This window comes from Hypomesus transpacificus, chromosome 17 (genome assembly GCF_021917145.1).
Source record: "Hypomesus transpacificus isolate Combined female chromosome 17, fHypTra1, whole genome shotgun sequence".
Taxonomy (NCBI): Eukaryota; Metazoa; Chordata; class Actinopteri; order Osmeriformes; family Osmeridae; genus Hypomesus; species Hypomesus transpacificus.
This window is the reverse complement of record NC_061076.1, coordinates 13,111,232-13,133,844: the sequence shown is the minus strand read 5'-3', so window position 1 is coordinate 13,133,844 and position 22,613 is coordinate 13,111,232. Positions and strand designations below refer to the sequence as shown.

The following is a 22,613-nucleotide window of genomic DNA, read 5'->3' as shown; positions in this document are numbered from 1 at the left end:
ACATTTTCATTGATTTACTCTTTGATATTTATTCCTTTATAAGCAGTTATATATTACTGTATTCAAAATATAATTAGCTTATGTTTTATCCCCAACTTTAAATGCTTTAATTTAGGCTATTTCGTAACAGCGCCACAGTTTAGCGCACCACGTAGAACACTCGGGAACCGCACGTGGCTGGCTGCACCGCTGCTTCGCGCTCAGTAGCCTAAGGAATATGGGTAGTTTTGCTGTATTCATTCAGTTAGAACGCTACGTGTTTTGTCTTTAGTCGACAAAATGTCCAAGAAATCTAAATCTTTTGTCTGGCTGCATTTTACAAAAAAAGACGACAAGACTGTGGAGTGCAAGCTATGCGGCCTAAAGCTAATTTACCATAGCTCAACGACCAATATGGCCTATCACCTAAAAGCGGTAAGCGATTTATACACGTGTCATACAGCTGAGCTTGCTATGTCTAATGTCTTAAAGTTTATATATTGTTTTGGTTATGTACTAGGCGCATCCCCAGGCCATGCCACAGGCGTCAGGAAGCACCCAGACGCAACTGGAGTTGGTCCATCCTCTGTCGGCAAAGACAAAGGAGGACATCACTAAGGGGATTGTGCATTACATCGCCCAAGATATGAGGCCAGTCAACACAGTGGAAGGAGAGGGCATTAAGAACATGTTTAAAATCGTCGAGCCAAGATATACTGTGCCAGCACGGGATACTGTCATGCGTGCGCTACGTTCGCGGTTTGATGGACTTAAAGTAAATGTAAACCAGCTACTCCAATCCTCCGAGGCTGTAAGCCTCACAACTGATTTGTGGTCTTCGCTTAGAATGGAGGCATACATGACAGTTACGGCCCATTTTATCGATGCAGACTGGAAAATGAATAGCGTTGTGTTAGAAACAGAGCAGATGGATGAAGCGCACACGGGAGAAAATGTCGCTGCGCGACTCACTGAAGTCGCGGACACTTACAACATTCCACCAGAGAAGCGGCTGTCAGTGGTAACGGACAAATAAATAATAAATGGTCAATCAAAATGCAAAACATCGCGTCTCTTTTTTTTTTCTTTTTTTAGTCGACTGATCGTTGGGCAGGACAAGACTTTGGTCGACTAAGCATTTCTTTGGTTGACTACAGCCCTAGAGGCTAGGGTCCATTAGGACCAAAACCACACGCCATAAGAATCGTTTCTTTCCGTCTGCAGCTGGCCTCATCAACAAGGCCCAGAACTCCCAACTGCCACTAACACTATCATAAAGTCCATCTGTCTTATTGTACTTATTGCACAAATTCTCACTGACACATCCAGGCACGAGCTTGGGAACACGCACACACATCCAAGGCTTTCTGGGAAGGGTGGGCTGACTATTAAGACTAAAAGCGCCAAGCAGCTTTCCCTACTTATAGCACGGCTAGAGTCTGCAGACAGGGACGTTGTTACTGACACGCAATGGAGTTAGATTTAACTGAAGTTCGGGAGGAATACAGCACACCAAGACTACTCCTTCACACCAATTAACTCATACGCATCAGTCCAGCCAAAGTACGGAGGAATGCGACCTGAAGGAGGAATGCCTGGTAACTATGAATGCACCCTTCACATCATTATAAATTCCAGTGCGTCCCAGTAATCAGGGGCCGGTTTTTCAAAAGTTTTAATCTGGATCAAACTGATCCAGATTTGGAAATCTCTTTTTCTGCTATCCAGGATCACGTAATCCATTTGATTTTTATGCTGGTTTTTCAAAGCAATGTGGGATTGGATTACTCTGATCTGGATTCTAATTTTTCAGGATTACAAAATCTGGATTACCTGTGGTCTAAATGGGACTATCACAATTTAGCTATGTAAAGAACAACAGGTAGAATAGTGAGGGGTCACTCCAATATGCTTTATTTGAACAGAAAATAGGACTGAACGGAACAGCAAACAAACAATATAAACATCCCCCCTCCAATAAAAGTATTTTATTTGACAGAATCTAATAAAAGACTTGAACTTGACCATTGTCCATGTCTTGGAAACAGGCAGTCCACTCATACATTGTTGTGGAATAATCAACTGTTTGTGATGTTCTGAAAACTGTTTCAACTGCATTGGCCAGCCTGATTAATGAATTTGTCAAATCATCATAACATTTTAGATTTACTTACTGTGACAGTATGGGTTAGAGTAATTAATATGGGTTTCTGCAGCAGACGTTCTATGGTAATAGTCAGTAGTCAAGAGATATGTATGATGAACATCATGGATTAAGATACCTAAACTTGGGTATAATCTTAATTAAAGGTTTTGCAGTCCTAGACTCCTAGTTCTAGGCTGCAAATCGCTTTCAAGCAAGATCCTTTATTTTATGTCACCCCCAAAATCCCACAGAGATTTACCCTCATGGGCCTTCTTTGTTTTTTTTCCGAAGGATGACCAGGCCAAGCAGAATTATTTTCTTTTGGGGAATATGCCCAATATTATTGGATCAATCGACTGCACCCATGTGCACATACAAGCACCTCATGAGAATGAGTGGGAGTTTGTAAACCAAAAGGGGAGACAATGCATCAATGTTCAACTTGTGGGCAACGCTGAGCTCATCACAAACTGTGTTGTGAAGTGGCCTGGGTCTGTCCATGATGCGCGCATCCTGAGGGAGAGCGCTCTATATAGAGAGCTCCAAACCAACCGACCGAATGGTATCATATTAGGAGACAGTGCCTACCCTCTTCTACCATGGCTGATGACCCCTTTTCTGGCTAAACACACGCCCGAGCAGGCACGCTTCAACACTGCTCATTGCAAAACAAGATGAACCATTGAGCGCTTAATTGGAGTTCTGAACAGATGCTTTGCATGCCTTAACTACTTGAGAGTGGAACCACAGAAAGCATGCAACATAATACTTGCTTGCATTGTACTACACAACATCGCGACCAGGTGCAAAGTCCCTCTCTGTGATGACATCCCTGCACCTGAGCCCATTGGAGACACTGACCAACCTCCGGCATTCTGTCAGAATGAGGGCCCGACTGGACGACCAATAAGAGATGCAATTGTTAGACACTATTTTTGATAAGTCCATGACTGATGATTGTGTCAGTGTGGTTAATGTTTAATAAACAAAGACAGAATTTATTATTTGAGTTCAATATTGACAGCTGTTTGGGGGATTATTTTATGGGGCCGAAATATTTATAATTAAATATAAATACTGTAAAATGCATGATATAAATCTTGTATTATTTAACTAACCAAGTTCAGTTACCTAAAATCCTCCATGAAACCACCCTCCTGCTGGGATCAGTTTAATCCTGATTTTTTAGATCAAATTGATCCCGATCCTACCAAAAAGTTTTTAAAAACCCAAACTCAAGGTTTGATCCGGATCAACAAGATTAAATTACGTGATCCAATCCAATTTCTGAATCCTTTTTTTCTTTTGAAATACAAATTTTCAAGATTTGATCCAATCCGATAGCCATAATCCAATCAGATTAGATTTTTGAAAAACCGGCCCCTGGAGACCAAATATAACCTTTAATCCTTGAACTAGCACAGATGCAATGATCACTTACACACTTATTGTGTTTATATTGGAAATTAAAGTGGCATGTATTAAAGTTCTAGCCTGTTAATATCAGATATTTAGGGTACACTGAAGAAGCATGAACCCCTTTATTAATTACAATCTAGACAGAGTACCTATCATGTCTGTTCACATGAGAAAACACAAAAACAAAACTTTAGGAGATGATGTGGGAGTTGGTTTTGAATCCTTTGAATCTATTCATCCGGCTTTTCTTCTTCTCCTCCTTTCCTTGTTCTTCTCCCCTTACTTGCCTTGGCCCTGCAGAGCTCCCAGCAAGCCATTGGCTGTGGTGAAGAGGTTTATGGGGGAGGAGCCATCTGTGATCAGCGTGGACTGGAGTCCCAGTGATTGCAGGAGTTTGACCTGGTGGAAGGAGAGAAGGGAAAGAGGAGAGTCTTCTCTTCAGCCATGACAGTCTAGCAATGTTAGGGTTCAGTTTCTTTATAATGCTTTAAGTAATAACATCAAGGTTACCACAATATTTAGGATTCCTCCATCAGGAGGAAAGCTATTGTTATTTTTAGTTTTATTAGGATTCCTAATAAATAACTGAGGATTCCTCCTCAGTTTATTGTTAGTTTTATTATAATTATTATTAAGATTCCGCTAACACTAAAATAATGCTTTACATATCCACTCTCAAACACAATTGAGACACTTGCGTGAGTTTGAGGCTTTCTGGCAAGAGTGTCCTGTCTGTCTGTTAATAAGACATTCTGGAGAGTATGGCCACAGTTAATGCCACTGCTGAAACAGAAAGTATTCTACTCCAGAACCATAAAGTTGAATCAACCAAACACAGGTTTTTCTTCAGCTTTGGCACAGATACTAAAGGTTAGACTTACACTTATAAGAAAGCATGGGCCTGATAAGAGCATAGGTGGCGCTACAGACCACGCCTCGAGGTTGTCATTTTCTAAATGATGGGATTTTGACCCAATCCATCAGGCCAAAAAATAAATAAAGTTGGTATGCATGTCTCATTGCTCATGGTAAATAAAAAATTCTCAAGAACTCATGTCCGTGTGATGTATTTTTCTGTACAATGATCATTTGTAACAAGAACAAAAATGAACTTTAAATTGCCCATTGATCTAAATGCCTTGAAAAGTATATATCTGTGGGATACATTTCTCTACCATGTACATTTTGAAATGGCCCACAATCTGGAGGAGGAATCCGCCATTGGTGCTATATTTGTAATTGGTATTGTGCTTTACTGATGGTTGTTTAACATGTGTCACCTGTAGCTCTGGCCCTGCTCTGGCCATGTCCTTGAGTGTGTCTCTTCCTATGCTCTCCACCAGCTGTTTGAAACGGAGGCTTTCAATCTCTGCTATTTTCTGCTGCCGTTCCATATCCAAGCGGTCTGTCTCCTTCTTATACTGCAACTCCTGCTCACGCGCCTTAGCCAGCCGCAGCAGCTCCGCCTCCTACACATACACACATCAGTAGATGTGAAAACGCTACACACCTTTACAACACACAGCACTGTGTTGTAGAGCACACAAACAGAAGCATCCATACAGATGAATGATGATAAACACACACACACACACTCAGGAGTGGTATATTACGTACAGCCTCAATACGTTGAGCTTCTGCCTTCAGTTTGGCTTCGCTGACGGCTGCTTCTCCCTGGATACGAGCGGCCTCGGCTCTTGACTGGGCCTCAGCCTTCGCTGCCCCAGTGCTCTCCACCGCTGCACTGCATTTTAGAGAACCACAAGTCAGCACTCAATGTCAAGTAGTACAAATATTACAGGAACATCTTGTCAGCCTGGATAGTTTTGGTAGCACTAACATACATAACATACGTATAATATATGACGTTTATACTAACCGAACGCACACACTGTGTTATACAATACTGTTTGACAAGCTGTCATGTTTTGATGCTAATCTACGCTGACAGTGATAGTTCCAGTTGTGCAGTGGCACGTCTATAAGATCATCGCTTGCAGGCCATGACATTAGTAAGCCTATCCTCCTGTTCTTGGTCACCTGAGGGCTTCCAACTCTAGCAACTCCTTCCTGGCTTTCTCAGCCTCGGCCTGGTCCGTGATCTTCTGTCTCTCCAGGCGGCCCCGCGCCTCCTGCTCCAAACGCTCCGCCTCGTGGCTGCAGTCCATGAAAACACCTCCAGTTACTGATTTATTAGTTAAAATTACTTGATTACACAGCCTTTTCAGGCCTGATGTTGTAGCTCTTACATTGTAAATCTGAGGAATTATAATTTATAGAGAATATCAAATAACTATTAAGATAGAATGCCAAATGTTTGAAATAATAGGGAGAACTAGAGAGGATACAATTTCCCCAGAAATTGCGAGGTGTGCTTGCGGCCGCTGCAATGGGTTTCTTTACCATATCACCTCCAAACCTATAAATTAAAGGTCACATGATATGCTGTTTTTGGATGCTTTTATATAGGTCTTAGCGGTTCCCTATTACTGTATCTGAAGTATCTTTCCCCGAAATTCAGCCTTGGTGCATAATTACAGCCACAACGAGCAGTCCCTCAATGAGCTTTCCTCAAAACACGCTGTTTCTGTGTCTGTAGCTTTAAATGCTAATGAGGAGGAGAGGGGCGGCAACATGCGCTAATGTTTACAACGGATGTATTGCAATGGCTCGTAGCACCCGTTGCTGTAAGATGCCTCGAATTTTCCCATTCTCATCTGATCACCCTGGTTTGAAGAGGTGCACACTCATAGTCATTTCAATGAGGAGAAAGGCAGATATCGCGAGCCATAACACCAAGCGCAGAACGGTTATCCAAATAACAAAGAAGTGTACAACACTCGTGTGACAGCGTTGTATTCACACACACACTTGATGCCTTTTACCTTTATATTAGCAACAGTAACTCAGCTGGCTCGTAGCCCCGTTGCTGTAAGATGCTTCGAATTTGCCCATTCTCATCTGATCACCCTGGTTTGCAGAGGTGCACACTCATAATTTCAATGAGGGGAAAGGCGGATATCGCATGCGCCATAACACCAACAGCATAACGGTTATCCAAATAACAAAGAAGTGTACATCACTGGCGTTACAGCGTTTGTATTCACACACAGACATGATGCCATCTACCTTTACATTAGCAACAGTAACTCAGCTGTTAGCTGCAGAGCTAATGTTACTGCCACATTCTAAGGGTAGCAAGCTAGGTAACCATATACAGTAAAGCAACAAAATTATATAGCGTTAGTTAACTTACTTGTCCAAGGTTTGTAGCTTGACCAAGGAGAGTTAGTAATGAGCCAGAATTTAATTTCAGCAAGGGCAGCTTTGTGTTGGCTCAAGTAGAGGAAACAGTAGTGGCTGAAATGTTTGGCGCAGACATACAGAACTTTGGAAAGTTGTGTCGGCGCATTTCCAGTGAAAATAAAATTAAGATACTGGTTGTGCAGAGGCTTGGATGAAGGAATTTCAAAAATACTTTTGTTTTGATTTGTACATCCAAACACTGAGCAACTGTCCATTTGCTAGCCATGATGTCTCTCCAGGAAAAACCGATATCGGACTTGCCTTTGCACGATCTTAGCTTAGTTTTCCATGGGCGGGCCAGATTATCTGGGCGGGCAAAGTAGAGAGAAGGGCGGTAGCCTAGCTACGTGTGACGTCACAAGAAGCAGCTTTTCAAACAGAGCGTTTGAGCCTTCATTTTCTCAAAGGCGGAGAAGAACACCCAGGGCTTGGTTTACATCTATCGAAAATTCTAGCCACTGGGGACCAAAGGCAGGCTAGGGGAACTATTTAACATATTAATGTTAAATAACCTCTTAAAGTGAAGTTTTCATGTCATGTGACCTTTAAACTAATATCAAACATCCAAACATTTAGAGAAGGACAAAAGTTTTCATAAGTGTACTTACATTTTTCAACTGATATGTCTGTATGTATATAAAAATAAAATATGCATACTTACTATCGAAGATTGCATCGATTAAAAAGCATACAACATACATTTGTTGCTGCTTATTTACTCTTCAAATTACAAAGCGTGAAAGTGCAAGAGTTAGTATGTATGTACAGTACCAGTCAAAAGTTTGGACACATTTTCCCATGATACTGTATGTAGGAGCCTCACATAGCCTAGTTGAAACAGTTGCATCAAAACTAAGCTGTAGTGCACAGAGGAGACAAATAAAATAAAATAATACAGATAGAGCAAACCACCAAAGCTAAAGATATATGACTGTCTGACCGTGCAGCTGCCTCCTGAGAGTTGGTAGTGATCTCAATGGCCAGCTGGACACTCTTCTGCAGGGCATCACGGGTCCGCTGGTCCACGGGCTCTACTGACTGAATGTCCACACTGCTGATCACTAGACCGTTCTGGCTGAAGCGGAAACTGGAGCGTACAGTCAGTTTGTCATCGAAGCCGAATACCGCCGAGCAGATGATGCGGTTAGAATTCTGTGTACATGGGAGCAGAATGTATTTTTTGGAATGGAATTTTTTTTAGACAGCCAATAACTTAGTCTTTCTCTATGACAGCGTATTGCTGCAACACCAGAAAATAAAAAAGCTGAAGTTTCTAGAACCCTGTGGTGTTGAGCAAAGACAAAGAAATCCCCGAAGGAGACGCATACAGTGAGGGAAATAATTATTCGATCCCCTGCTGATTTTGGAAATTTGCCCACAGACAAAGAAATTCTAGAAATTCAGTCTATAATTTTTATGGTTGGTTTATTTGAACAATGAGAGACAGAAAAACAACAATACAATCCAGAAAAACACATCAAAATTGTAATAAATTGATTCTGCGAAACATGATTGATGATTTAGTACTTGGGGACAAAACCCTTGTTGGCCATCACAGAGGTCAGACATTTCTTGTAGTTGGCCACCAGGTTTGCACACATCTTAGGAGGGATTTTGTCCCACTCCTCTTTGCAGATCTTCCCCAAGTCATTAAGGTTTCGAGGCTGATGTTTGGCAACTGAAACCTTCAGCTCACTCCACAGATTTTCTATGGGATTATGGTCTGGAGACTTGTCCTGTCCTGTTGTCCTCCTCCAAACACGTATGGTATGTGCGTTCGCGAGTTGAGTTGATGCCAGAGAGCTCGATTTTGGTCTCATCTGACCACAACACTTTCACCCAGTTCACCATTCAGATGTTCATTAGCAAACTTCAGATGGGCCTGTACATGTGCTTTTTTGAGCAGGGGGGCCTTGCGGACGCTGCAGGATTTCAGTCCTTCACAGCGTAGTGTGTTACCAATTGTTTTCTTGGTGACCATGGTCCCAGCTGCCTTGAGATTATTCACAAGATCCTCCCGTGTAGTTCTGGCCTGATTCCTCCCGTTCCCGTTCTGATGATCATTGCAACTCCACAAGGTGAGATGCATGGAGCCCCAGACCAAGGGAGATCTACAGGTCTTTTGTGTTTCTTCCATTTGCGAATAATCGCACCATCTGTTGTCACCTTCTCACCATGCTGCTTGGCGATGGTCTTGTAGCCTATTAAAGCCTTGTGTAGGTCTACAATCTTGTCCCTGACATCCTTGGACAGCCCTTTGGTCTTGGCCATGGTGTAGAGATTAGAATCTGATTGATTGATTGCTTCTGTGGACAAATGTTTTAATACAGGGAACGAAATGAGATTAGAATCAGAAATGGGATTTATTCGCCATGAAAGTTTGCACAGACAAGGAATTTGCTTTGGCAGGAAGGTGCATACAATAAACATATAGGAATCTTAAATGTAGATATATGGTCTAACTATACTAAGGATACATAAACTAGCAATACTAAGTGGAATACAATTAAAATAAAATATACAATAAAATAAAATATAAGTTGCCATAAAATGAAATATAAGTTGCCAATTTACAGTATAAAATACAGTCTAAAATACAAATATTACACGAATTGTGAGTAGTGCAAATGCAATTGTTTTAAGACATGAAGTCATTAAAGTCAGTATAGCAGCCATATGCCATGGTTGAATTGGTCTGTGCTTTGGTGCTTTTATTTTGGTATCTGGTGGGTGTGTATGCAAGTCACGTGGGTATTGGCATAGGAATTAGTGAATTAATATATGCACCTGGGCACCTGTGGTAGTATGGCAAGGGGGTGAGTAGGGAGAGCACTTTTTTTGTTGACCGCTCAATATGCTGACTATTGGAATTTTGGATTAACTAAAACGCTTACTGGAAGAATTGCATGTATTTTTTTATATCGCTACTTTGCACAGAAGCACTTGCACTTTTCTATCTGCTGTCCTGTTCAAGAAATATATGTATCTGCCTATAAATAAACAGAAGAACGTAACTTCCAGAGCGGACATTGAAATTGATGGCAGCACGTCACTCAAGTGAATCTCCCTTACTTAGCCTCTCAGCGACATTCTTGTGGTCGCTACAGTCAGTGTGAACTCTTGGCCTTGTTGAGGAGGCCAACAGCGGAAGGGAAGAAACTGGTTGTGTGGCGTGAGGTTTTGGTCCTGATGGACCGCAGCCTTCTGCCGGAGGGGAGTGACTGAAACAAGGAGTGTCCAGGGTGGGAGGAGTCGGCCACAATCTTCTTCGCTCACCTCAGGGTCCTCGAGGTGTGCAGGTCCTCGAGGGAAGGCAGATTGCAGCCAATCACCTTCTCCGCAGAGCGGATGATACGCTACAGCCTGCTCTTGTCCTTGGCAGTGGCAGCAGCGTACCAGATGGTGATGGAGGAGGTGAGGATGGACTCAATGATGGCTGTGTAGAAGTGCACCATCATCGACTTTGGCAGGTTGAATTTCTTCAGCTGCCGCAGGAAGTACATCCTCTGTTGTGCTTTCTTGGTGAGGGAGCTGATGTTCAGTTCCCACTTGAGGTCCTGGGAGAGGATAGTGCCCAGGAAGCGGAAGGACTCCACAGTGTTGACTGGGGAGTCACACAGGGTGATGGGGGTGAGTGGGGCTGCGTTCTTCCTGAAGTCCACAACCATCTCCACTGTCTTGAGAGCATTGAGCTCTAGGTTGTTCTGGCTGCACCAGGTGGACACTCTTAAAGGGAGTGCTCCAAATCTCAGCTTGTTAACTGTATAAAAGACTGCTGGGAGCCAGAAATCTTTCTGATTGAGAGGGGTCATATACAAATTTCACTCACTTCAATGCAAATCAATTTATTTACATTTAGTCATTTAGCAGACGTTCTTATCCAGAGCGACTTACAGTAAGTACAGACACAACCTCATTTTGCATGGCCAGGAATCGAACCAACAACCTTCTGATTAATAGCCCGACTCCCTAACCGGTGACCCATTTATAACAATTTTGACATGCGTTTTTCTGGATTTTGTTGTTGTTATTCTGTCTCTCACTGTTCAAATAAACCTACCATTAAAATTATAGACTGATAATTTCTTTGCCAGTGGGCAAACGTACAAAATCAAGGGAATCTAATAATCTTTTCCCTCACTGTATACATTAACCCTGGGCCTAATTTTATGTGGCACATTGACAAACTAAAGCCATATGTTATATGCATAAGTGGAGCATATTGATGGCTTTTCAAGACTTTTGGTTTGGCTTCATGCCTATTCAACAAACAACAATCACACAGTCCTTGGGTGTACTGTTGCAGGAAACGGTTTTGGGAGATGCTTGCATCAACTTCAAAAGCTTTCTTCTTTTTATCCTCATACATTTCTTGTGGCCTCACAAACGCTTCTTTTAAGAAGTGGCTAGCAACTAATGAAACACTATCTGCTGCATATCTTGGTTTTTGGATCAACTGCTTGTGCGCTACTTTTAGAAGGAGGGCTTTCAAATTACTTTGTATTGGAAGTGTTGTTGCATCCAAGCGGTCCAAAAGATCAAGTGGTTCATCCCTGTCCTCATCAAAAAAATCTTCCTTTAATGCAGCGGTTATCAGATCTCTATCTGACTGATTTCTGTACAGGAGAAGACTTTCGAACAGGATTTCATCTGACACTTCATTCTCACCAAAAATAAGTGCCACTGTGAAGACGGGCAAGATGACAGGGAAAGTATCCATAGTTTTGAAATCCCTGAAGTAGAATTCGGACAATTGATTTCCACTCTTCTTCCTGCCATTTAGGAGACAGTGATGGAACCCTAAGTTCTTCCCTTTCAGCTGTGTGGTCCATAAACTCTGCCCAAAATACTGCACACACATCTTCAGAGACACCATTTGCATCTAATAATGCAGTCACATCAACTTACTTCCAATCTGGTGACAGGATGACAACGGTTTGAGTAACTTGCTTATCTCATTCATTTGTGTCCATCTGATTTTTCCCCATCATGTCCTCCATCATCGTCATCTATCAGGCTCTTAGTAACACAGGTAGAACCTTAACACTCCCATTCCTAGTGCTGTGTATAGTTCCCCAACTGTGGTATCTTCATCAAATACAGCTTCCTCTTGATAGTCTAATATGTCATGACTGAGTGTCTCACATCTTCCAAATGTACTTTGCCCATTTGGGAAGAAAAGGTCTTCAGCATACTGTAACATGTCAGCTTTTTTGGACTCCTTGGGTATTTTAAGGGTCCTTATTCCCCTACCTCTGTGTTTTCTTACTTGTTTACCTTCATGAATCCACCCACCTCAACTTTTCTGGTCTTCTTTTCAGCCCATTTATAGTTTTTTGGGTAATTTTTCTTCTTTTGAAGCAGAAGCCTCCGCATGATCAGATTTCCTATCATCATTCTCATCGATACCCATCTTTTTCTTAAATTTTTCAAGCAATGAATGTTTTTTTGATTGTTTTGCACTTTGTTGCACCTTGTTTCTCCAAACAGAAGCGTCTTGCGGCTATTCGATTGCCATATGCAGTCATTGTCCATACAGTCAATGATCGTCGCATCAATCTGTGAAGACAGACAATATTATTACAACTCAAGACAAAGCTGGGAACACCTGGAACACCCTCCCCCACCACACTATGCACACGCTCATGCACACACACCGAAAGGAAAGACAGAGTGGTAGGTGGTGTTCTGGCAGGGTTTGGCTGACTGTATTAACTGTACTGGAGCCTTGAGTTTCTATCTGTGCACTTTGTAACTTCTTTAGATGATTATTATTTATCCGCAATGCAAAGCGACTCCCAATAGTCACGTACAGTGCCTTGCAAAAGTATTGACCCCCCTTAGAATTTTGTTGCCTTTTAACCTGGAATTAAAATGGATTTTGGGGGGGGGTTGTATCATTTAATGTACACAACATGCCTACCACTTTGAAGATGCAAAATATTTTTTATTGTGAAACAAACAAGAAATAAGACAAAAAAACTAAAAACTTGAGCGTGCATTACTATTGACCCCCCCCCCCCCCCCCCGAAGTCAATACTTTGTAGAGCCACCTTTTGCAGCAATTACAGCTGCAAGTCTCTTGGGGTATGTATCTATAACCTTGGCACATCTAGACACTGGGATATTTTTTTGGGGGGGGGATGGGTTCCACTTGTGTACAATCTTTAAGTCATACCACAGATTCTCAATTGGATTGAGGTATGGGCTTTGACTAGGCCATTCCAATACATTTAAATGTTTCCCCTTAAACCACTCAAGTGTTGCTTTAGCAGTATGCTTAGGGTCATTGTCCTGCTGGAACGTGAACCTCCGTCCCAGTCTCAAACCTTTGGAAGACTGAAGGTTTCCCTGAAGAATTTCCCTGTATTTAGCGCCATCCATAATCCCTTAAATTTTGACCAGTTTCCCAGTCCCTGCCGATGAAAAACATCCCCACAGCATGATGCTGCCACCACCATGCTTCACTGTGGGGATGGTGTTCTCGGGGTGATGAGCAGTGTTGGGTTTGCGCCAGACATAGCGTTTTCCTTGATGGCCAAAAAGCTCAATTTTAGTCTCATCTGACCAGAGTACCTTCTTCCATATGTTTGGGGAGTCTCCCACATGCCTTTGGCGAACACCAAACGTGTTTGCTTATTTTTTGTCTTTAAGCAATGGCTTTTTTTCTGGCCACTCTTCCGTAAAGCCCAGCTCTGTGGAGTGTATGGCTTATAGTGGTCCTATGGACAGATACTCCAATCTCTGCAGTGGAGCTTTGCAGATCCTTCAGGGTTATCTTGGGTCTCTTTGTTGCCTCTCTGATTAATGCCCTCCTTGCTTGGTCCGTGAGTTTCCGTGGGCGGCCCTCTCTTGCCAGGTTTGTTGTGGTGCCATATTCTTTCAATTTTTTTATAATGGCTTTAATGGTGCTCTGTGGGATATTCAAAGTTTTGGATATTTTTTTATAACCCAACCCTGATCTGTACTTCTCCACAACTTTGTCCCTGACCTGTTTGGAGAGCTCCTTGGTCTTCATGGTGCCCCTTGCTTAGTGGCACCCCTTGCTTAGTGGTGTTACAGACTCTGGGGCCTTTCAGAACAGGTCTATATATACTGAGATCATGTGACACTTAGATTGCACACAGGTGGACTTTATTTAACTAATAATGTGACTTCTGAAGGTAATTGGTTGCACCAGATCTTATTTAGAGGCTTAATAGCAAAGGGGGTGAATACATATGCACGCACCACTTTTACGTGATTTATTTTTTAGAATTTTTGGAAACAAGTTATTTTTTTCATTTCACTTCAACAATTTTTTAACTATTTTGTGTATGTCCATTGTATGAAATCCAAATAAAAATAAATTGTTGTAAGACAACAAAATAAGAAAAACGCCATGGGGGATCAATACTTTTGCAAAGAACTGTATGGGAACAACAAATCAAACACAGCCTTCAGCGATTTGTGTGTATGAAGCACCGGCTTTCACTCTGGTGATGGCGGTACCCTAACCAACACTATGCAGCTGATTCAACTTAATTACATAGCGTTGCGTGACTTTCTCATCGAGCAAGCGCCAAGAAAAGAAAGAAGTGTAAAAAGATTACACTTTTGGACTGTGCCACTCAGGCTGGCTGGCTAGCTAACTTTTGCTAACCATGCACAATGTAACATTGGAATAAAATACAGGTTTTTACAAGAACTGGCCTAAGTAAAAATGTACTTACATGTTCTTGTTCCATGCGTGGGAGGTACTCTTCTGGTACACAGCGATTACGTAGAAATCTCAACAGTGGTACGTCCGTATTTTGGGCTATGGTAATAGTAGTTCATTGCAAAAGGCCAATTAAGTGCCTATAACTAGTGCACAGTTCACAACAGGATACTGGGGGAAGGGATCTACCTCCCAGCCCTTCTCATTATAACACTAAACTATTCATGTTATTTCAAGTTGTTATTTTGTTATAACGTCCACGTTTGCAGCACGTTGTAACATGAAAATAACTTGTTATAATGTGATACACATGTTGTTATAACAAGAAACATATCACGTTATAATGTGATACTGATCCGTTTTTTTCTTTTCTGGTGTGGCAGCAATACGCTGCCGTAAAAGACAGACCTAGAAAACAACATAAATAAATTGTCAAGAAGGACTTGTTTAAACTGGCAACTATTAACTGTCAGACCTTGTGGAAGTCGTCAAACTGCACGGAGGCAACAGCTCCTCTGACACGGGAGGCGATTGCTTTGGATGCATCACCAACAAAATCTGGCACAGAGAAAAGAGCTGCAGCCGCCACCAGATCCTCTCGAGATTTAATATCAAAATGCCTGAAAGAGATTGAAAGAAGAAGGGACAACATATATTTAGAAGATAAACAGTTGTCTAAACAGTTGTCTATTTTCATGGGAAGGAGATTAATTGGGTGAGCTGATGGGTCTAAAGCTTTTATATTGGTACGGTGATTAATAACCTTCCACGGCCCGGCGGCTGATTTTTCAGTACTAAACAACTAAATATTGTTTGAGTGCTACACATGCCATATATCGTTGGAAAGCTACGATTCTTGTGATTCTACTGATGTAAACCATTTCAGGATTGAGTCACAACAGCACAATCAACGTCTTTGTTCGACCACGAACACGTAAACAAAGTGAAAGCAAACTGCTCACCTAACAAGTCTCGAAGTTGTCGAATTATGCAAAACATCCCAACAAAAATGGTCTGGTTACATTCCCAAAGGTCAAAACAAGCCAACCATGTAGAGCATTTCCTCCAAAACAGCCATTAACTTTTTTTGCAACATTCTAAATTTGCAGACTTAAGCGTCCAGTCACTCATGTACACTTGGTCATAACTGTGGTTCCCTTGTGACTATTCCTGATATCTTGGTGTCAAAATGGCCACTGTACTCAATTGACCCGATAAGAGCTTCCATGTCCTCAGGGCCGGATGCAGCCTGCTTTGACTGGGGGGGCATCATGATTATGGAAGGGGGTTGTATAATTTATTTTATTAACCATTTTTTATTATTTTTGAGTCTGCTTAAAGATCCGAGTGTTAATCAGGCACGGAGCCAGATGTTATACACATTTGGGGCTTAACCCAGACCCAGGACATATCCTGGGTTTGATCTGATGCTGGATAGGATCCTTTACAGTGCGAGCGCACCCAGCGCATGAGCGAAAGTTTTGGGCTTTCATTTGAGCGCAAAATAGTTTTTTGAGCTCTATGTAAAATAAACCGCCGCCGTTTTCCAATTGGTAAAAACCTTGTCTATGAAGGTGATGTCTATCATTTCTGGCTCCAAATTGTCGACAAGGGAAGTAGAAATATGCATGTAGCTTGACTGAGTATTCTAACCAAGTTTGAGAGCGATGCCCTAGGACCTTGGATGAAAACGCGCTGAAAATGTTTGCAGAACAGGCTGCATTGGATTCAAACCATGCTCGCCTTCACCCACAGCAGCGGTAACGTTGGTACCGAGAGACAGGGAAGTGCTTCCACTAGGACCAGCAAGCTCTGCCTGCTCTGGAGTATGAGTTTAATATCCCTTGTCGCAGAGGCAGTAGTAGATGGTTTGGGGATCAGAAATCGATGCCTGATAAAAGGTTTTCTTTGTAGGTACAAACACCCACGCAAAGAACAATCGATGGCTAACAAAGCAAAAAGACTACTGTTAACGTCTTTAACCCGTTTATATTCTATGAAAACAAATAAAGATTACAACTGAAAAAGAAGTATGAAATTCCAGGGTCTAACATTAAACACCAATGCTACACTTTACCATTCGTCAAAAGCCCTCCACAAAAGACCGATATACAATAATTTTGAGAACAAGTGAGTGGCAAGAGATTCGAGGTTGATTTCACTTTTATCGGTAAACGTGGATGCGGAGTTCTAACCTAAGTTGCCCATTATCAACCAGACAATCACTGGGGAATCTTTTAAACAGATTGGTAATAAAAAAGCAATACTGAAAGCACTAACAGACTTTTTCATAGCTTCAACATGTAACCATTTTGGCTGAAGTCAGAAGGAGCTTGGGGGGGGCGCGGCAGAAATCTGGGGGGCGCAGCCCACCCCAGCCCCCCCCTGAATCCTGCCCTACATGTCCTGTCCATAGCCTTCTACAACCAGGTGGCTCCCAAAATCTGGGCGTTCTGCTCCCCCTCTCCTCTAGCTCTTTCTTGGTTTACAAAATATACTGGTGTTGTTCACAGATGTTAGAAGTGGTCATATAAAATATACACATAGTGATATAGTATTTACACATTAAACATTACAATATACACACATTAACATAGACTAAACACACGCTGTCCCTCTGTTACCATTGATTAACACTCTGTTACCAGTTATATGAGAGCTGCAGCTGTAGGCGGGCATGGTCTGCTGTCTCTATGGTGATGATGTCAGTGAAGAAGTCAGGCCCCAGGAGCAGACAGATGGTCTTGATGACGTTAGCCCTCTTGGGCTTATCCCCCGACAGGGACAGCACTGTAAACTGCTCGTCTGGTCCCAGCATCACCATCTCTGGGCCAAACACCACCCTGACAGGAAATAGTTGGGCACACATTGGGAGGGAGTTTTGCAAGTGGCTTCATTTGTGTTCAGTCAAGCCCTAGATCATTAATTAGGTGCATCTGTAGAATAACCCATAGATAAGGTGAATCATCATACATGCCTAGTCTTTGACATGGACGGAAATGTTTGCAGTTTCAAGTTTTTTATTGTCAGGTGCACAGAACAACACAATGTCAGACTGGGCACTGAAAGTCTTGGGACAAGACAACGCGAGCAACCTGGCATAACACAACATATAAGTACTAAGAAAACAGATTACATCTATGATAAGCTAAAATAGAATAGAAATAAAATAATAAACCTCCTAAATATACAAAATAGTATGCAATATACAATATACTAGACCTCTAACACATAATGACCTATACTAACCTTATAGACTTAACTGACCTTTAGACAAGACCTATACTAACCTAAGACAAGTGGGGTAAAGTAGTGCAATCATGAACTGAAGGTGACAGTGTGTAAAGTGACTAGTGAGAAATGTATCAATGTAAAGTGACCAGCGACCAGTGAGTGCAATCTTGCACTCGTTCACTGTCTGTACAGCCCTGTATTGTAACAAATAGAAATACTTGAAATCCAGCCTCTACTCTATTTTGGTTATCCGTATAAAATTACTAACACGAGTGCACAGTGCCCTTGATGCAGTCAGTTATGTCAGTGAGATACACACACACACAGATTTCTGGAATTATAGATAGATAGTACAGTGCCTGTGATGCAGTAGGTGATTCCTCATACATGATGGATGGATAAAAGTAGGTCTAATTCACCACACAATGGATTTTCCTGTACAGTGAACATTTGGGAAAACCTAAAGAATTCTTCTTCTCTCGAACCGTAAATCCAATTCACCTCAAATTAAGTACACAGGTATAGAATTGATGTCTTTCCAATTTTTTTACTTATGAAAAATTAAGAAAATGTAATTGTCCACATTGCCTCGAAATGTATGTGTCAATAAATCAAATGTAATTTTGACTGATGGTTTTTCAAACCAACAGTCTTCAAGATGACATAATTCTGTGCTGTATTTATTTCCAATCCCACATGCAAGCGAGAGGGGCGTGGTTATCTTCAGACCAAAGCAGCTGCACAAGATCAAAGGCAGACAGGGACACCTGGATTCGAGAGATGATGGAAGACATAAGTGGTGTCAGAGATGGCATGCTGGCCTTATAGATCAAATTGATCAGCATGGCTTGTCAGGGGACATAATTTTGGCACACATTGAAGAGGTACTTGGGCGGGTAAGTGCAGAACATAGACATTGATCACAAAGTCTTAAATAGTTTGAGACTTATCAAGCACCGTGTTTATGTGCAAGATGTACAGGTAGTTTGGGGGTTGATTAGTGCCAGGTAATGTTAACAATTCTAGCAACTGTCGCTACGCCTAACAAAGAAGGCAATCACTGCCACCGCTACGCTAGGCAGCTAGCTATAACTATCTAGCCTCACCATTATGCCATGCCGGTATTATCATCTAGTGAGACCGGAAGTGAAGCCAGACCATTCAAGACATTACCCATACCTTTGGATTTACTGCTTCAAATTGAAAAGTGAGGCGATCCTTAAGTTTCTAAACGTGTTGTCAATATTGGAAATTAAAAGTTGCAACTAACCAAGAAGTTTCCAGACCAAGACCCATTCAACACGGTACACAGTCCCCATTCCCAGATATTTTAATTTATGTAATTCTTCAATATTAAATCAAACCACTATAACCACTAACTAACGTTTTAATGACCAGTCAGTGACAAAACGGCTTTGGCTGTTCAAGTCTCTGCCAATAAAGCCCAACACTAGCTAGCTGAAATAGCCACACTGATGATGTCCTTTTATAATTTCCCCATTGATAGTTAGCCAGCCACTTACCCTACAGTTGCAAATTTGAGACCGGTTATAGCTAAGATACCATCTAAAGGAAGACGTAGCGGTGGCAGTGCTTTGCCTACGGGTTACACATCACACAAGCTAATGCAAGGTTACAAAGGTAACTTTGGCGCTAGGTCGTAAGTCCCCACACGTACTACGTCGCCGCCATCACTCCCATTGGGAACCAATGATAAAAAGACAGAGACGACACAGACATTGTGGGCAAAGCTTGTCTACATTGTACACTTTTCGGCCGTGCAAGGGTACCTGTCACCCCCCATACAGGTAGCTCCCTGTAGCACAGGTGTGCGTTCACCCAACAGCAGCAGCTGCCATCTGCCTCTATCACCAGATTTGTCACAAATTCACAAACTTTGCTGGCGATTTTCAGGTCGCATCTCATATTTGCTGCTGTAGGCTAAGAAAATGAAACCTTTGCAATTAGCATGAAGTGGGATTCGATCGCACTGGAGCAAAAACACATTATATCGTTAGTCCGCTGCTTTACAATGTGAGCTGCTTATGGATCAAATATCCTTTCAGTCACTTATTTATTAACTACCTTGGCATTCAAGCAACATTTTGTTTTGGGTTCATCGAAAACACCTGGTTACCGTGGGCACACTACCCAAATGTAGGCTAATCATATAATTTGGGTTGTCTCGAGGCAATAGCCCTATTTACCACAATATTACAGCCCCTTATGACATTACATATTACAAATTAATACTTAGATCGTCGCTGTTAACCCAGACAATAAGATCAAAATACGCTTAACCCTTTGATAAACAGCAGAAAAAGAATTAATCTCTTTAGCCCCATGGTGGCTTTCTACACTTGCCGTCTTGCACACGAACACAGTGCTTGATGCGTCTCAAACTATTTAAGACGTTGTGATCAATGTCTATGTTCCGTAGAGCACTTATGTACCTAATGATGGCCAAAATGATGTCCCCTGACAAGCCATGCTGATCAATTTGATTTGTAAGGCCAGCATGCCATCTCTGACACCACTTATGTCTTCCATCATCTCTCAAATCCAGGTGTCCCTATCTGCCTTCGATCTTGTGCAGCTGCTTTGGTCTGAAGATAACCATGCCCCTCTCGCTTGCATGTAGGATTGGAAATAAATACAGCACAGAAATAAATGTGATGTTCAGAATATATGTGGCATTAGGAAATAAAAGTCCCATGAAATAAATAATCGTCTGTACAAAAACGTCATTTTGAAATATGTACATGTATTATTTGATCTTATATAGCGCTTTCTACAACTCAAAGTACTCAAGGTCGCTTTACAGAGTCCAGTATTCATTCAGACACAGTCAAACCGGTGGTGGTATGCCGATACTGTAGCCAGAGCTGCTGACCTGGGGCAGACTGACAGAAGCGTGGCTACCAATCAACCTACGGCCCCTCCGACCACCACCAACATTCCAACATATGAAACCGGAGTACCCGGAAAACCCACAGTCATGTAAACTCCACACAGAAAGGACCTGGAGCAAGCGGGGTTCGAACCAGAGACCTTCTTGCTCTGACGCGACAGTGCTAACCACTGAGCCACCGTGCTGCCCAATAAGTTAATGTATTTATTTATATAGTGTATAAATATACCTAATATGTAATTTCCACATATATATACTGTATATATATGTGACAATTATAACAATAATTTAATTATTGGGGCTGTCATTAACGCGTTAATGCAATCTCATTTTAACGCGACAAAAGAAAAGTGCCGTTAACGCAGGTTTATTTTTGTCCCTGGGAATCACCTGTCGTCACATGATTTCGGCTGCAGACGGTAGCTGAATGATGGAGAGAGGGATTTTAGATGGGAAGTTCCATTCAAAAAGTTCTGAGACGGCTCGGTTGACAAAACTAAGGCTGTGTGTAGCCTACTGATTGTCAGGCTGAGTTTAGTTATCATCGGAGTACTTCCAGCCTAAAATATTACATGCAAGGAAAGCACACAGCTAGCAGCAGCATTAGCAGTGTTAGGGGTAGCGGTAGCAGCAGCAGCAGCGTTCGCTCCGGTAATATATGGCAGACAACACTTGCAAAAGAAGTTAGCAGCTGACTGGGTTCAACAAGATATAAACTGTATTGTTCAATATTAAGGTCAATCTGTGGTTGTTTAAGTATATGAAGTATGTTTGAGTGAGATTTGAATATTATGGAGCAGGATATCGTAATAGGCTATGAGACAACATGTCTTAAATGTATTTTATATTCCATAATAAGGCCGAATCCCAATACGCCCCCTTACCCCTTACCCCTAGCCCTTAGTTTACCCCTAGCCCTTTCAATTAGGAAAATGGTTGCAAATATATGTTCATGACTAATAAGTCTAATTTTGTGGATGTTTATTATACAGCAGTATAGTTTGTGAGTGAATAAAACTCCCGTTTAATGTTATTTCCACAAAAAAAATCATTTATTGGGGTAAAACTTTAAGATTGAATAATTTTGCGATTAATTGCGATTAATCATATGAAATAATGCGATTAATCGCAATTAAATATTTTAATCTCTTGACAGCCCTATTAATTATATAGCTGGGAAGGTACATTTCCTGAAGAAAATATGCGTGTTTGCTGAAAGCAGTTGTAACAATTGTTTTGATGGCTTAAATAGTGAAAAAGGTTTAACTATTTTCTTTAAAAGAGGTATGTGCTTTAAAAACAAAATGGTGAGGATTTTTTTTTTAAAGTATATGTCATTGTTATGCATTGCGATATTTTCTTACTGTTGAACATTGAGGAAAAAACTGATGAAAAGAGTATCTGATTTGTTTTCATACAATTAAAAAGGTTAAAAGTATTAAAGAATGAAAGACTGAGAAACAGAAAAAAAGATTGAAGTTAGAAAAATGAGCAAATATAGTGATGAGTATATTGCATACCAGTTATCAATATCATAGCAGACAGAAGTATGTCAGCAGTATGAAGGTGAAAAAAGTGTTGCTTTGAAACCAAAATGCTGAGACAGTGTTAAAAGTATATCTGTCATTGTTATGCATTGCAATATTTTCCTGCGGTTGAAAAAGGAGAAAATCGAGTGACGAAAAGGGTATCTTATTTAATTTTATAAATGTTAAAGCGTTATGTTAGAGCTCAATGCTCTTCAGACAGTCACCCCCATCACCCTGTGCGACTCGCCAGTCAACACTGTGGAGTCCTTCCGCTTCCTGGGCACTATCCTCTCCCAGGACCTCAAGTGGGAACTGAACATCAGCTCCCCCAGCAAGAAAGCACAACAGAGGACGTACATCCTACGGCAGCTGAATAAATTCAACCTGCAA

General features: G+C 41.6%; 1 protein-coding gene across 1 annotated transcript in view; it reads right to left on the bottom strand.

Moving 5' to 3' along the window:
• Positions 1–1,870: 1,870 nt before the first annotated feature.
• The window catches only part of LOC124480054 (major vault protein), a 70,413-nt gene continuing 49,670 nt past the window's right edge, over positions 1,871–22,613 (bottom strand). The window contains exons 11-17 of the mRNA XM_047039098.1: positions 17,195–17,392; positions 15,025–15,169; positions 7,791–8,002; positions 5,585–5,701; positions 5,162–5,288; positions 4,825–5,013; positions 1,871–3,943 (exon numbers count right to left, since the gene is read on the bottom strand). Of these exons, the coding sequence (XP_046895054.1) occupies positions 3,824–3,943; positions 4,825–5,013; positions 5,162–5,288; positions 5,585–5,701; positions 7,791–8,002; positions 15,025–15,169; positions 17,195–17,392 (1,108 nt within the window). The 3' untranslated portion in view covers positions 1,871–3,823. The remainder of the gene's footprint in view (positions 3,944–4,824; positions 5,014–5,161; positions 5,289–5,584; positions 5,702–7,790; positions 8,003–15,024; positions 15,170–17,194; positions 17,393–22,613) is intronic.